Source organism: Ctenopharyngodon idella, chromosome 21 (assembly GCF_019924925.1).
Source record: "Ctenopharyngodon idella isolate HZGC_01 chromosome 21, HZGC01, whole genome shotgun sequence".
Taxonomy (NCBI): domain Eukaryota; kingdom Metazoa; phylum Chordata; class Actinopteri; order Cypriniformes; family Xenocyprididae; genus Ctenopharyngodon; species Ctenopharyngodon idella.
In genome coordinates, this window is record NC_067240.1 from 10,020,593 (window position 1) to 10,033,665 (window position 13,073).

The 13,073-nt window shown below is 34.1% G+C and overlaps 1 protein-coding gene across 1 annotated transcript in view; it reads left to right on the forward strand.

The window, feature by feature from the left end:
* LOC127503292 (beta-1,3-galactosyl-O-glycosyl-glycoprotein beta-1,6-N-acetylglucosaminyltransferase 4-like) overlaps nucleotides 1-13,010 on the forward strand; it is a 30,232-nt gene extending 17,222 nt beyond the window's left edge. Inside the window, exons 2-3 of the mRNA XM_051876901.1 lie at nucleotides 6,646-7,129; nucleotides 9,847-13,010. Coding sequence (XP_051732861.1) covers nucleotides 9,848-11,125 — 1,278 coding nt within the window. The 5' untranslated portion in view covers nucleotides 6,646-7,129; nucleotide 9,847 and the 3' untranslated portion in view covers nucleotides 11,126-13,010. The remainder of the gene's footprint in view (nucleotides 1-6,645; nucleotides 7,130-9,846) is intronic.
* Nucleotides 13,011-13,073: the final 63 nt, after the last annotated feature.

The following is a 13,073-nucleotide window of genomic DNA, read 5'->3' on the forward strand; positions in this document are numbered from 1 at the left end:
AAATTAAGCCAGGATAGGCCTTAATCTAGAATAGTTAATCGTGGCTTAAAAAATGGCTTTCTGAAACACAGATTAAGTACAGATTACTAAAACCTGAAATGAAATGAAATGAACATTGTTCAGAGTGCACACTACAGGCTGTTAAATGTAACACTGAATCAGTGTTGGATTTAATGAGATAATTAAGTAATTATTTAAGTGATGATTGAGCATTATTGAAGATAGCTGCTGTTAACAAGCAGAATGAACGAAGGAAAGAGAAAAAACAAGAACAGAAAAAATGGAAACACTAGAACTACAACGGACTTCAGTCACAGCCTTAGATCAAATCAACTGAAGATAAAAGAAGACATAAAATCTCTCAAGATCTCAGCAGAGGAGGATTAACCAACTCCATATACAGAAGCTCTTATTGACAATTAAGAGAGAGGTTTTTTTTGTTGTTGATGTTTTATTGAAATTTGTTTGGGTTTTTTTGTTACCATCATAGTGATCAGTGTTTTCTTTAGTTGGGTAGTTTGACTTGTCTTTGTAATGTTAGAATTTTTCTGGCTGCTGTAACTGAGTTTGCAAGAAAAGCAAGCAAAAACACAATCAGGTGTCGTGGCTGCTTCATGATATGAATATAGTCACTGTGTAGTGGTTTAATTCACTTATGACTGAATTCAATATGAGCAATATCTTACTAACATTGTTTTATTGTGATTCATGTTAAGATCCAGCACAGTTTCAATCAGAAAATCTGTTTTAAAACAGATTGTACACTAAGCACTTTTAAACACGGTGAGACTTACTCACAAACATACATCAAGAATCAGCCTATGAATCTCAACAATGGTGACATGCTTAATGCCGCAATGCATTTTTTTTTTTTTTTTTTTGTATGATGCACCCAGAATGCATTGTGGCATGAAGCATGTCACCATTGTTGAGATTCATATGCTGATTCTAGATGTCTGTGTGAGGAAGTTTTTCCTGGAGTTTTAAAGTGTTTAGTGTGCAATGTGTTTTAAAATTTATTCAGCTTTTCTGATTAAAACTGTTTTATCATTGTATTTCAAGAAGAAAGTTGATGCAAACTTAACTTTTTATTCATATAAAGCTCAGTCATTAGATCAGTGAATTAAGCCACTACATGACAATTATATTCTTATCATAAAGCAAAACATGGAATGAACCAAGCAAAGCTTAAAATTGCATGGAACTGAGAAGCAAATCCAAGGAAAACAATGGCAGCAGAAAAAGACTGCAATTTTAAAGACTGCAAAAACTTTACTAAACAAGAGACAGTTCTTTTGAAGCAAGCAAAATACATCAGCTGTGGAAAAAAAAAAAGAAATCTGGAAATCTGTTTGTAATGAATTCTATTTAAAAAGATGAATTTTGTATATATAATAATCCTATGATTATTAATGCTTTTGTTTTGTCCATTACATAGCAACAAACAAAATGTAACTATTTACACATGTGATAATCAGTGTTGGCAGTCTAGAAATGATACTGGTTTGATCCAAAGCACTATCATAGCGGTTGCTTCATTACATATACTTCAAAAAAAAAAAAAAAAAAAAAAAAAAAATTAAAGGCAATTCTTGTTAGCAGGTCCTCAACCCAAGCACAAGCTCTACACTTCACCACAAGGGTAATCTCCAAAAAACACACATAAAAACTTTTACATAATAGAACATTAAACAGTAGAAGTCTCTCCATATTCTCATCTTTCTAAAAAAAAAAAAAAAAAAAAAAAAAAAAACCATAAAAAACACTTTTTCAACATTTACTCTCCCACTTCAACCCACTTCACAAAGCATGATGGGAAGTGAAAGTCCTGTTTGATTGTGTTACTTGACTGAAACATTATTTCAAAATGAAAACATCAGGTGAGTTCTAATAACCATTTCAAGTCAATTTAACATGAAACAATCACATTTGAACCAGAAACAATGGTGTTAAATCAAAATAAATTATTTAAATAAAGTGAACAGCATCAAAAAACAACAACAACAACAAAAACTATTTTATATATACACACACACACACACACACACACACACACACACACACACACACACACACAGTGTATATCAATATCGATATATATCCAAGTAATACATATGTCTTTCTTGAAACACAACGTTAATCTGAAGTTAAACCTGCCTCCTGGTAGGTTTAATTTAAGCCTCAATTTAGTCCTGGAGTAGCTCTAGTCTTCCTCCAGGAAATCAGTTTATTATACTCTGGGCTATTTAAAACCATGACAGAGAAAGCAGATTTCTGTTAACCTGGTTTAAAGGGCCATTTTATTCTAGGACTAGGCTTAATCTCTGTCCGGGAAACTGCCCCTTAATTTCAACATTGACCCTTCCTTTAACAGTTAGAAGCAAAGCATGCTGGGAACTAGAAATCTGCAGTAACTGATTCTCTGAATGTGTGTACATACATTCACATTTATATGGGAACATGTATGTGCAATATATATGCACAATAAAGGATAAAACTTTATTAATTTTACATATAATGCTATTATGTCTTAAATAATGTACAAATATATAGCCATACATGGTCAATGTATATTGCAGTACACTGAAAAATATAAGCAGTAGTTTCCCCATATATGGAAATGTGTAATATATCACATTATATTTTGAAGTATATTCCCATATATTTTTGCTACAAAAGAGGGTCTATGCCTGCAGCAAAACCTACATTTGTTTCATATTCAACCGTCATTGAAATCAGTGAAATCTCATAAAGAAACAAAACTGACCAATGCTCCTCTCCCAGACAGAAAATGCACAGATTGTGTGTGTCATCAGGTGTCAAAAACCTGGGACACGGATCCACACACTTCCTGATACGTTTGTTAGACATAATGTCTTACCAGATTTGAAGAATCACAATCAAACAAAGCAGTCCCTGAAGACGAAAAAGATACTGACTGCTTCTCTAGGCTCTACTTTTATACTTCCGGGTCGCGTCTATTATGACGTCATAGGCTGTCGCCAGCCAATAGGATTAGTGAGATTTGATAATTGCTTTCAGATACGGTTCACGTGGTGACGTTCCCCAAAGCGTGTCGAACGCAGTGTCTCGTTCCCTGTTCTTAGGGAACCATGGTTACATACGTAACCTGAGACGATTTGTTTCAAATTCAACCGTCATTGAAATCTCATTAAGAAACAAAACCGACCTGTCAATGAAATCTAGAAGCGGAACAGAACCAACTGTCATTCAAATCTCATAACAAAACAAAACAAAACAAAACCGTCAACCATTAAGATCTTGTAAGGCTGGCTACACACTTGAAGATTTTAAGCCTGATTTTGAGCCCGATTTGTACCCCCAAACGATCGGGGGGCATGGCCCGATTTGAGGCTTGTCGCAAACAATTTTTTGTCCAAAAAATCCTCTATTGTTTGGTGTCATTACGATTATTTAACTGCTCCCATTCAAAACGGAGTGTCCCCGATCTCAAATCGTAAATATCAAACATGTTTGATCGCTCTGCTTCTGGCGTGATAGCCAATGAGAGTGAGCGTCACCTATATTGCGTGCTTCTTTAGCTGAAACTTGGCAGCCACAAAAATGTCTCGAAAGTGAAGCATTGAGAAAGCATATTCTTTATTTTTCTGTTTTATTTTTCACTGTAAAGCAGAAAGCGTGGGAGGAGAGCCTGCTGACAAGGTTGATTGTCCTCCATTTGTTTTTCTTCTCAAGTCACAGTTGATCTCACCGGTCTCCGTGAAATCTCGCGTCACTGTGAAATTGTTTAAATATCTTTAAATATCTTAGAACAGAACAAAACCGACTGACACTAAAAACCGACCATCATTGAAATCTTGTAACGGAACGACACCAGCTGTTATTAAAATCTCGTAAAGAAACAAAGCAGACCATCATTAATATCTCATTAGGAGATAAAACCAAGTGCCGCTGATATCTCGTAATGGAAAAAACTGCCATTATAAAGGACAACGTAAACAAAACCTACCGTCATTAAGATCTCGTAAAGAAATAAAACGACCATCATTGAACTCTCATAAGACCTGGGACACACTAGACGATTTTCAAATCTTAACCGATTTTAAAACTGTGGGAGACCACAGACATAATGAGAGTTTCAACCCATTTTTAGCATTAGGAGACGACAGACATAATGAGAGTTTCAACCCATTTTTAGCATTATAATCCTCTGAACACACACTAGATGATTTGACCAGACTGCGAGACCACACGCCTGTTGATTGCAGGAACGATTTCATTGACGAGGATGCACTGCTTCGAGTCCAAACGGAAGCTGTGTGACGTCATGTGAAAAGGGTCTATTGAGATCTTGTAAATGAACAAATGAAAATTTTACAGACTGACAATGAAATCCGACTGTCATTGAAATCTCGTCAAGGAACAAAACTGACCATCACTGAAATCTCATGACGAAACTGACTGTCGTTGAAATCTCGTAACTGAACAAAACCGACAGTTTGATTTGTTTCAAATGCAACCGTCATTGAAATCTTATAACGGACCCAAACCAATCCGTTTATCATTCGTTCAGTCATTTTTTTTTTAATTTAATATTGAAAGTAGAAAAATTAGAAAATTTTCTTTTTTTTTTTTTTTTTTACTTTTTTCCAAAAAATGAAAAACAAGAATCCAGCTTGATTTTTCATTTTTTCGTTCAGAAAATGAATAGACAGCTTGAATATTCAATTTCTACATGTGAGCGGGAATCGAACAGCCCTTTCTGCTGATTGGTCAGCTGAAGATCAAACCGTGCCGTCATCAGTTCTTCCTCAGTTCCGCATAGCAGAATAATAGTCCTCCGGTGCTGTAGTTGTACATATTCTTAACGTGTTTATTGCAAATACATTTAATCTATTTCTCATCAAACAACCAGACTAACGAAAGCCTTGACACAATCCGTACCGGGGCACAGTTTAGACAGGGCTTTCTTCTGTGTAGACCAGTGGTTCTCAAAGTGCCAGGGGGTCCTCAAAATAATTTGCTATAGCCTACCATATTTTCTGGACTTTCACGTTATCACATGCAATCATCAGTGACTTATATAATGCATTTAACATCAAATAATCTAAATGTAGACTTTTAAAAGTAGGCGTGTGAAGTATTCACTGTGTTTTGGTTCATGTTTGTGGCCTGCGCCAGAAAGATGTTCAAGGAGATCGAGACGTGCTAAAGCAGTGCATTCTGTTGTTTTCTTTATTTTTCAAAGGCATGACATTTTGTAGTCATTTTGAATGTACACAAATAAAAAAGAAATTTTACCATTTTGAACGATGTCCTACTCTTATCTGTATGACTATAAAGAGTATTAGCTTAAGTTATTTCCCCTGCTGAGGAAAAAATCCAAATGATCGCGCCGGCGCCTCTCGCACTTACACAACATATCAGTTCTGCCATTGCTAACTTGACATTGCAGCCTGTTCATTATCAAAATAAAATACAGTCAACCAAACATCTAAAAAGTTATTCTGCTTAATTTAATTTGTTTGTTGTACAATCTAAAGGCTGTGCCAGTCAGTCATCATTTCTCTGCATGTGAAGATACTGATTAGGACCCGACTGAAGTACGAGCCTTCTTTACATAAATAGTTTAGAATCCAAATGTTACATCGCATATATGGAAACTTTGATCTTCACGGTTTGATCTTCGGCTGACCAATCAGCAGAAAGGGCCGTTTAATTCCCGCCCATGTGTAGAAATCAAATATTCAAGCTGATCGCCAAGTTTCAGCTATAGAATCACTCAACAATTCCAGCCCAAAAAAAAAAAAACAACAGAAAAAAAAACAACCATCGTCAAGATCTCATAATGGAACAAACCCGACCGTCATTGAAATCTCATTAATAGAACAAAACGGACTATCTTTAAATCTCGTAAAGCAACAAAACTGACTGTCACTGAAATCTCGTAATTAAATGAAACCGACCGTCATTGAAATCTCATAATCTCAAAATGAAACCAAACGAGATCTTACAACCGAACAAAAGTAATCAGAAGATAAAAAAAATAAAAATAAAAATCTAAGGTGACACACAAAGACATCAAGAATCAGCACATGAATCTCAACAAAAGTGACAATCAAAAATGTCATGCCGCAATGCATGCTGGGAACAATAGTACAAAACTCCCAGCATGCATCACAGCATGAACAAATTATACAGCTGAATTGTCCTATTATTTTCTTTAATTATAATTTGCTTTTATTTTTTGCTGTGGTTTTTGTTCTGTCTTTTAGCTTTTTGTGATGTTCAGAGTTAATCTGATTTTATGAATATTTTGTTGTCACCATTGTTGAGATTCATACTGTGATTGCTCATATCTGTATCTGTCAGTGTAACTTATTGTCTATGCTAATTTCTAGGCAATTTTCTTGTGAATGTTTACTTGCTCTTTTTGTAGAATTGTCTTCTTTCTGGGATTAACATTACCAGAAGTTTTCAACCACTTGATTTTCATGATTGGCTGATGAAATAACAGTGTATGCTTACCTTTAAATTGTTTAAAAAAAAAGACAGATTCACCTTTGTTTCATGAAATACATTTTAAGCTGATTTTAGTCAGCAAGGTCTCTATAATTGTATTATTTATTAGTTATTTTTGAGTTAAGTGCTTATTGCAAATAGGTAGGCTATTCATTGAATTTTAATTCGTGAACCACTACTGATCTCCCACTGTCAGAAACATAAATCGGCACCTATGACTGCATTTATCCCAATAAAATCCAGCCCTTTTGAACACTTTTGACCTTAAGCTGCTCTAGAGAGATAGCAACAGAAGTGGAATGAAAGGAAAAAGGTCTGATGAAATCCTGTAGAACAGGTTGTGAAAGAATTACCTGCACGTGTGCATCTGATAACTGTGTACAGGCAAAGTTGTCGACAGCCTGTCACTTTTGTCACTTTGATGAGAGCACCGACCGCCATTTGGGAAGTTGTCTTATTTTAATTGAGTCTAGACTGTTCAGTTGTATACAATTTTAGGAAAGTCTATTTTGTGATCCTGTAGGTCAGATGCAGTTGTTTATATTGCTCTGAGTGGAGTAATTTCATGGTGTCCTTTATATGATTTGTGTGAGTTTCCATGTATAGGAGGAGGAACTCTTGTAAGGTAAGCATCGGTTTCTCTTTGTTAGAAAATTACTTATAATCTAGTATGTTTAAAAATGATTAAGCATAAAAATAACACTAGCTACATTTATTAGCTATATTACTAATACAAGATTTTACATTTATAATCTTTCTTCTTTCTTTTTTTTTATTTATGGTTTGTAGCAACTCATAATGTAATAACTGCACATATATTCTAAAAAATGCTGGCGTTAAAAATAAATCAAGCTGGGTTAAAAATGGACAAACACAGTGACTGGGTTAAATGTTTGACCCAACCTGCTAGGTAGTTTTCTTTAACTCAACTATTGATTAAAAATTACTATACTGCTCGCTCAAAATTAAACCAAAATAGGTTGGGAATGAACATTTATTAATATGTTGAATAAGTTTAATAAATAATAATTAAATAATAAACATTTATTAAATTGCTTATTAATAAATGTTCACATTTGATTATTAGTGTTGCCTCTAGTAATTATGTGTCTGATTTTTAATTTCCAACATATTTTGGGTTCATTTTTGGCCAGCCATCTAGTAATTTTTAAACAATAGTTGAGTTAAATAAAACTGCCCAACAAGTTTTACACTTAATTCTTATTTCCGTGTCCCTGGGAGTACGGTCCCACATATGAGATTTAGATAATGTTCAGTGATGTCACATAACTGCCAAATTCAAACTGCAAGTTGGCTGGAGCTGAGCCAAAGATGGACATGCTCAGACAGCGTTTGTCATATATCACAATTATGCAGTGTTGTGTTTTCAACCACATAATGTTTATTTTATGTTTCAGACATTCAAATACACATAAGTACTAGTAAAACAATATATCTGTAGTTTGTAAAATACACACTGATGTCTATGGAAGCAGCAATAACAATCCATTTAAATATAATTTGCTGACGTGTTTTGTTCATATCAAATACACATTGTGTAAGTAACTATAAAGTTCAGTCTATTCTTGCATTTCGGGAGAACTGGATGAATTCACGTGCTGTAAATCTGACTGACAGGACTCTCTGAACTGAGGTGCAAACAAACATGGCGGCCCCATCTCGCGTTGTAGTAGCAATAATCGTTCTTGTTCTCTCGGGCAAAGAATTGACTCGGGTCTTCGTTCAAATTTCAACGGTTTACTGAATGTTCTTGTACAATAAACAGAAACAAAAAAACTCCGGTCAAAAAACTGTGTAGCTCCGTCTTTCTTTCTTAGTAAGGGGCGCCAAAAACAAAAGGCGCTAAAAGCAGTCCAATAATAAAACGGAGCAAACCATTACAGAATAAATGGGGGTGTTTAAGGAATATACATATAAATCCAAACTCATTAAAATTATATCTATTCATGCACTTCTAACTTTAATATTAAATTAAATTATTCAAATTATGGCTCTTATACGTGTTTTAGATCAAGATCGAGATCATTTAAAAAGGGTTTTATACGACAAAACACACTCACTTACTTTGAGAATTGGAATATCAGATAGTTGATGACTTGGTAATTAAATTTGTGAATATTTTGAATAAACAAGGAAAAACTAAATAAAAGCGACTGTATAGTGTTATTGTGGCTGCAGTGTGTCACTTGACAAGCACGGCGCCTCGCCATGGAAACAATAAAGGGAAACGTCAGCCAGAATATTTTAAACTCATGTGTGAAAGGGTTAACCCAACAGCGGGGTTAAAACAACCCAACTTGGGTTGTTTTTAACACAGCATTTTTTAGTGAATTGTAAAAACTGCACATAATGTAATAAGTATTACATTATTATTGTGATAAAATGTTCATAATGTAATAATTTTCTCAAAATGTAATAAAATCTTGAGCTCATAATGTAATAACAATTTTTACATTGAGAAACTTATTACATTGTAAACTTAGTAGTAGTATAAGTAATACGGTGGATTGTGTTGGCAGGTTAAGACTGGATTTAGATTTTTAAAATGTACTGTAAAGGAATACCAATGCTTTATGTTTAATAAAAAATATAATAATAATAATAATAATAATAATTCCATGAATATTGAAATCTGTTGCATTTTGCATGTAGTTTAAGATTTTTTAAAAATGTACTGAAAGGGAATACTAATATTTTTTGTTTTAAAAGCTATTACAATTATGACAATGGTTTTGGTGAGTTTATAATGTAATACATTTCTAATAATGTAAAAATTGTTATTACATTATGTGCTCAAGATTTTATTACGTTTTGAGAAAATTATTACATTATGAACATTTTATTACAATAATAATGTAATAAAATTACATTATGTGTAGTTATTACTGCTACATGGTTATTATATAAATAATCTGCACTAAAAATCCCAAAAGGTGTGACTGAGCGACTTTTTTTCACTGCAGCTGCAAGCTTTTCTTTACATTCAAGGTGTGGCAATATCATTTTAAACAATACTGTCTTTACAAGTAACTCATTAAAACACTGAAACTTGTGGTTTACTGTGAAACTATTTTTTTGTTGGCAGCACAAATAGACAAAGAAACTGTCAAAAGGGATGAGTTCAGGTTGATGGGACACTTTTTCCAAGTCATCTCAATGGCAAAAAGTGTCCCAATCACCCCGAATTCACCCTACATGTCTGTAAAATGTAACTTATTTAACTTTCTTCATTAATCTGTTCATAAAAGCAAAATCAAAAGCTCATTTTTGTTTAAATTACAGTGTGTATAATTTGTAATGTGCCTTCATTTCTCTCTACAGAATGAAAAGATTGTGGCTTCACCTCAAACTGAAAAATGTCTGTTTCGTCAGTTTTACACTAGCAATCATTATATGCTGTTTTATGACCATAACTTTAAGAGTAAATGAAGAAGGAAAAGGAGGACAGGAAGCAGGATTGTCGGAAAGGCTGCGGCTGACAGTAAAATATGGCATTAACTGCACAGCAATATATGAAATGGAACCTGTGGAAGTGGGCAAAACTTTAGTCATCCGCAAGCAAAAAACCTATGTAGGGGCAACTGACGAGACTATTGTAAATGCCACCTCTGATTGTGATTGGTTTGTTGTGACACAGGGCTATGCTGGGATTCAAGGCACTGAATTTGAGCGTGAATTTCCTCTTGCTTTCTCTTTGGTTGTTCACCAGGATGCGGCTCTTGTAGAGAGGTTGCTCAGGGCCATTTATATGCCCCATAACATATATTGCATACATTATGATCTGAAGTCTTCAGCTGACTTTATTTCAGCAATTAAAGGTCTGGCCCGCTGCATCCCCAACGTCTTCATTGCCTCAAAACTGGAGAGGGTTCAATATGCAGGCATCTCACGACTCAGAGCGGATCTCAACTGCCTGTCTGACCTCCTAGATTCTGAGGTTAAGTGGAAGTATGTCATCAACCTGTGTGGTCAGGACTTTCCACTGCGGACAAACGCCGAGCTGGTGTCGGATCTAAAGGAGCTGAAAGGCAGGAACATGGTGGAGAGCAAGCGGCCTGGAGGAAAGAAATGGCGCTGGAGTGTTCATCATATCTTGAAAAATAACAATGAGTACTATGACACACCTGTCAGCACTTCTGAGGAGAAATCTCCACCTCCTTACAACATTGAAATGTTTTCGGGCAGTGCGTACTTTGCTCTCTCAAGGGAATTTGTGGTTTTTGTTCACTGGAGTTTCCTAGCTAGAGATTTCTTGGCTTGGTCTGAGGATACATACTCACCTGATGAACATTTCTGGGCGACTCTGGTTCGTGTTCCTGGAGTACCAGGTGAGGTGCACAGATCTGATCCTGAGATCTCAGAGCTGATTAGTAAAACTCGTCTAGTGAAGTGGTGGCCCCTTGAAGAGAAACTTTACCCACCGTGCACAGGAGTCCGTGTGCGAGAAGTGTGTATTTATGGTGCTGCTGAGCTCAGATGGCTCCTAAACTACGGCCACTGGTTTGCTAATAAAGTAGATCCAAAAGTGGATCCTGTTCTTATAGAATGTTTAGAAGAAAAGCTTGCAGAAAAACATCTGAATGTGCAGAGTAAAGTATAAATAATGGATTCTCATCCTGGAGTTCAATGTAATACTGACTGCCTGGTTGTATAAGTTATTCTCTGTTGTTTCCCCTGCTGTGTACAAAGTTGGCTTTTTGAACCACTGTTAAGTCCAGTGGGGGTGTTCTGGTGCAAATTTACAAAACCAACATGGTGCATGGAGAGAAAAAAAAAAAAAAAATTCATAACCCAACCAGCAGCACTTGTGGAGGAAAATGAAAATGATGGGGAAACCTTTTGTCACCTAAAATATATATTACTGAACAATTAAAAGAGGTGATATAACAAATCTGGTACCGAAATATTTTAAAGAATGTAATCATATGGTCTTTTTTGATTATTGGCACTGAACACACAATTCCCAGTAAAAAGAGGTGACCAAATTCTAAAAGGAAGATAAGCATTTTAGATTTTTTTATTTTTTTTTTATTTCCTGCCAGGATACATGAAGAGTTGGGTCTAAAAGATTTTTTTTTATGACATTTTAAATTAAAATATGTATATAAAATATGTATATATATGAGTTTGTGTATATGAATGTGTATTAAAAAAATATTAAGGTATTTATTATAATTTTTTTACATATTTATTTTATTTTGTATAAAATAGGGGTTAAGCATTTATCATAAAGAGTCTTATTGTTGGTTTATTGCAATCTGTCTTGGATTGCATTTAAAGGGATAGTTTACCCAAAAATAAAAAAAATCTGTCATCATTTACTCATCCTCAATTTGTTACTGTGGAAGTCAATGAGGACCAGAAACAGTTTGCTTACCGACATTCTTCAGAATATCTTCTTTCCAAAATATCAATTTGCAATGTTTTAGCCCCGAAGGCCTGTGCCGAAATGTGTTGGCAAAATAAATAATATATTTCTTCCAGGGTCATATTTTGATTCTATCATTTCTCCACTCCACAGTGCTGCTGGTTTTGTTTTTGTGATCCATTGTTAGCATGGGCTGATCAATAGCTCTCGACTGAGCAGCTCTTACTCCTAAAAAATCTTGCATAAATAAATAAATAAATAAATAAATTATAATTGCTTTAAGTTCTAGCAATAGTAAAGTTACCACAATTGAAAAAGGACGCGTGATCATATGTGTAATGTAGTCCTCAGAATTACCATCTACATTTATGTGCATTGTTTTATTATCATGCAGCTCAGCTTCAAACAATATGAATGTAAGAACCAATAAAGTACTTGAAACTGAAACGAATGTGTGTAATCTGCTTATTATGAAGGACGAATGAGACATCCAATTAACACTGTCATGTAGGACACAATAATTAAGTGCTTTTCAGCACATTCCTCTTTTTTATGTCTATGTTTACAACAGTGTTATTTTAGTATTATTTATATAGCCTACTATTATGGTATTTATTAATATTTTGAGTTAGCTTTTATTTTTATGTTTTCAGGTTTCATTTTAACTTTAGTTTAGGTTTTAATAATTTTGTCATGCAATTGTCATGTTTATTAGTTTATTATTTCAATTTCGCTTTAATTTATTTGTATTTCAGTTATAGTTTTAGTAATTTAAGTACCTCAACTCACTTTATTTCAGTTAGTTGCCAAGGCAAGTTTTTAAATTTAATATTTTTTTTTTATTTTATTTCAGCTTTATTTCAATTAACAAAACAAGATTTTTATTAGTTTTAGTTAACAATAACAACACTGATTTACAACTACTTTTTGGGGGGTGTTAAGCATATTCTTATTTTCAGTTTAGTTGTCATTTGTAACTTTTTAATACATTTAAGCTTAAATAAATCTTAATACATAAATTACATACATTAAACCTAAGTCTACAATTAAAAAATGGACATAACCCCAAATTATATTACAAAACTTTTTTACAGCTCGTTTTACAACTGAATTTAGCCTTTTTATTTTTAGCAATTAGCTCCTTGATTTCTATTTTACTGTCTGGCACTTTATCACAGAT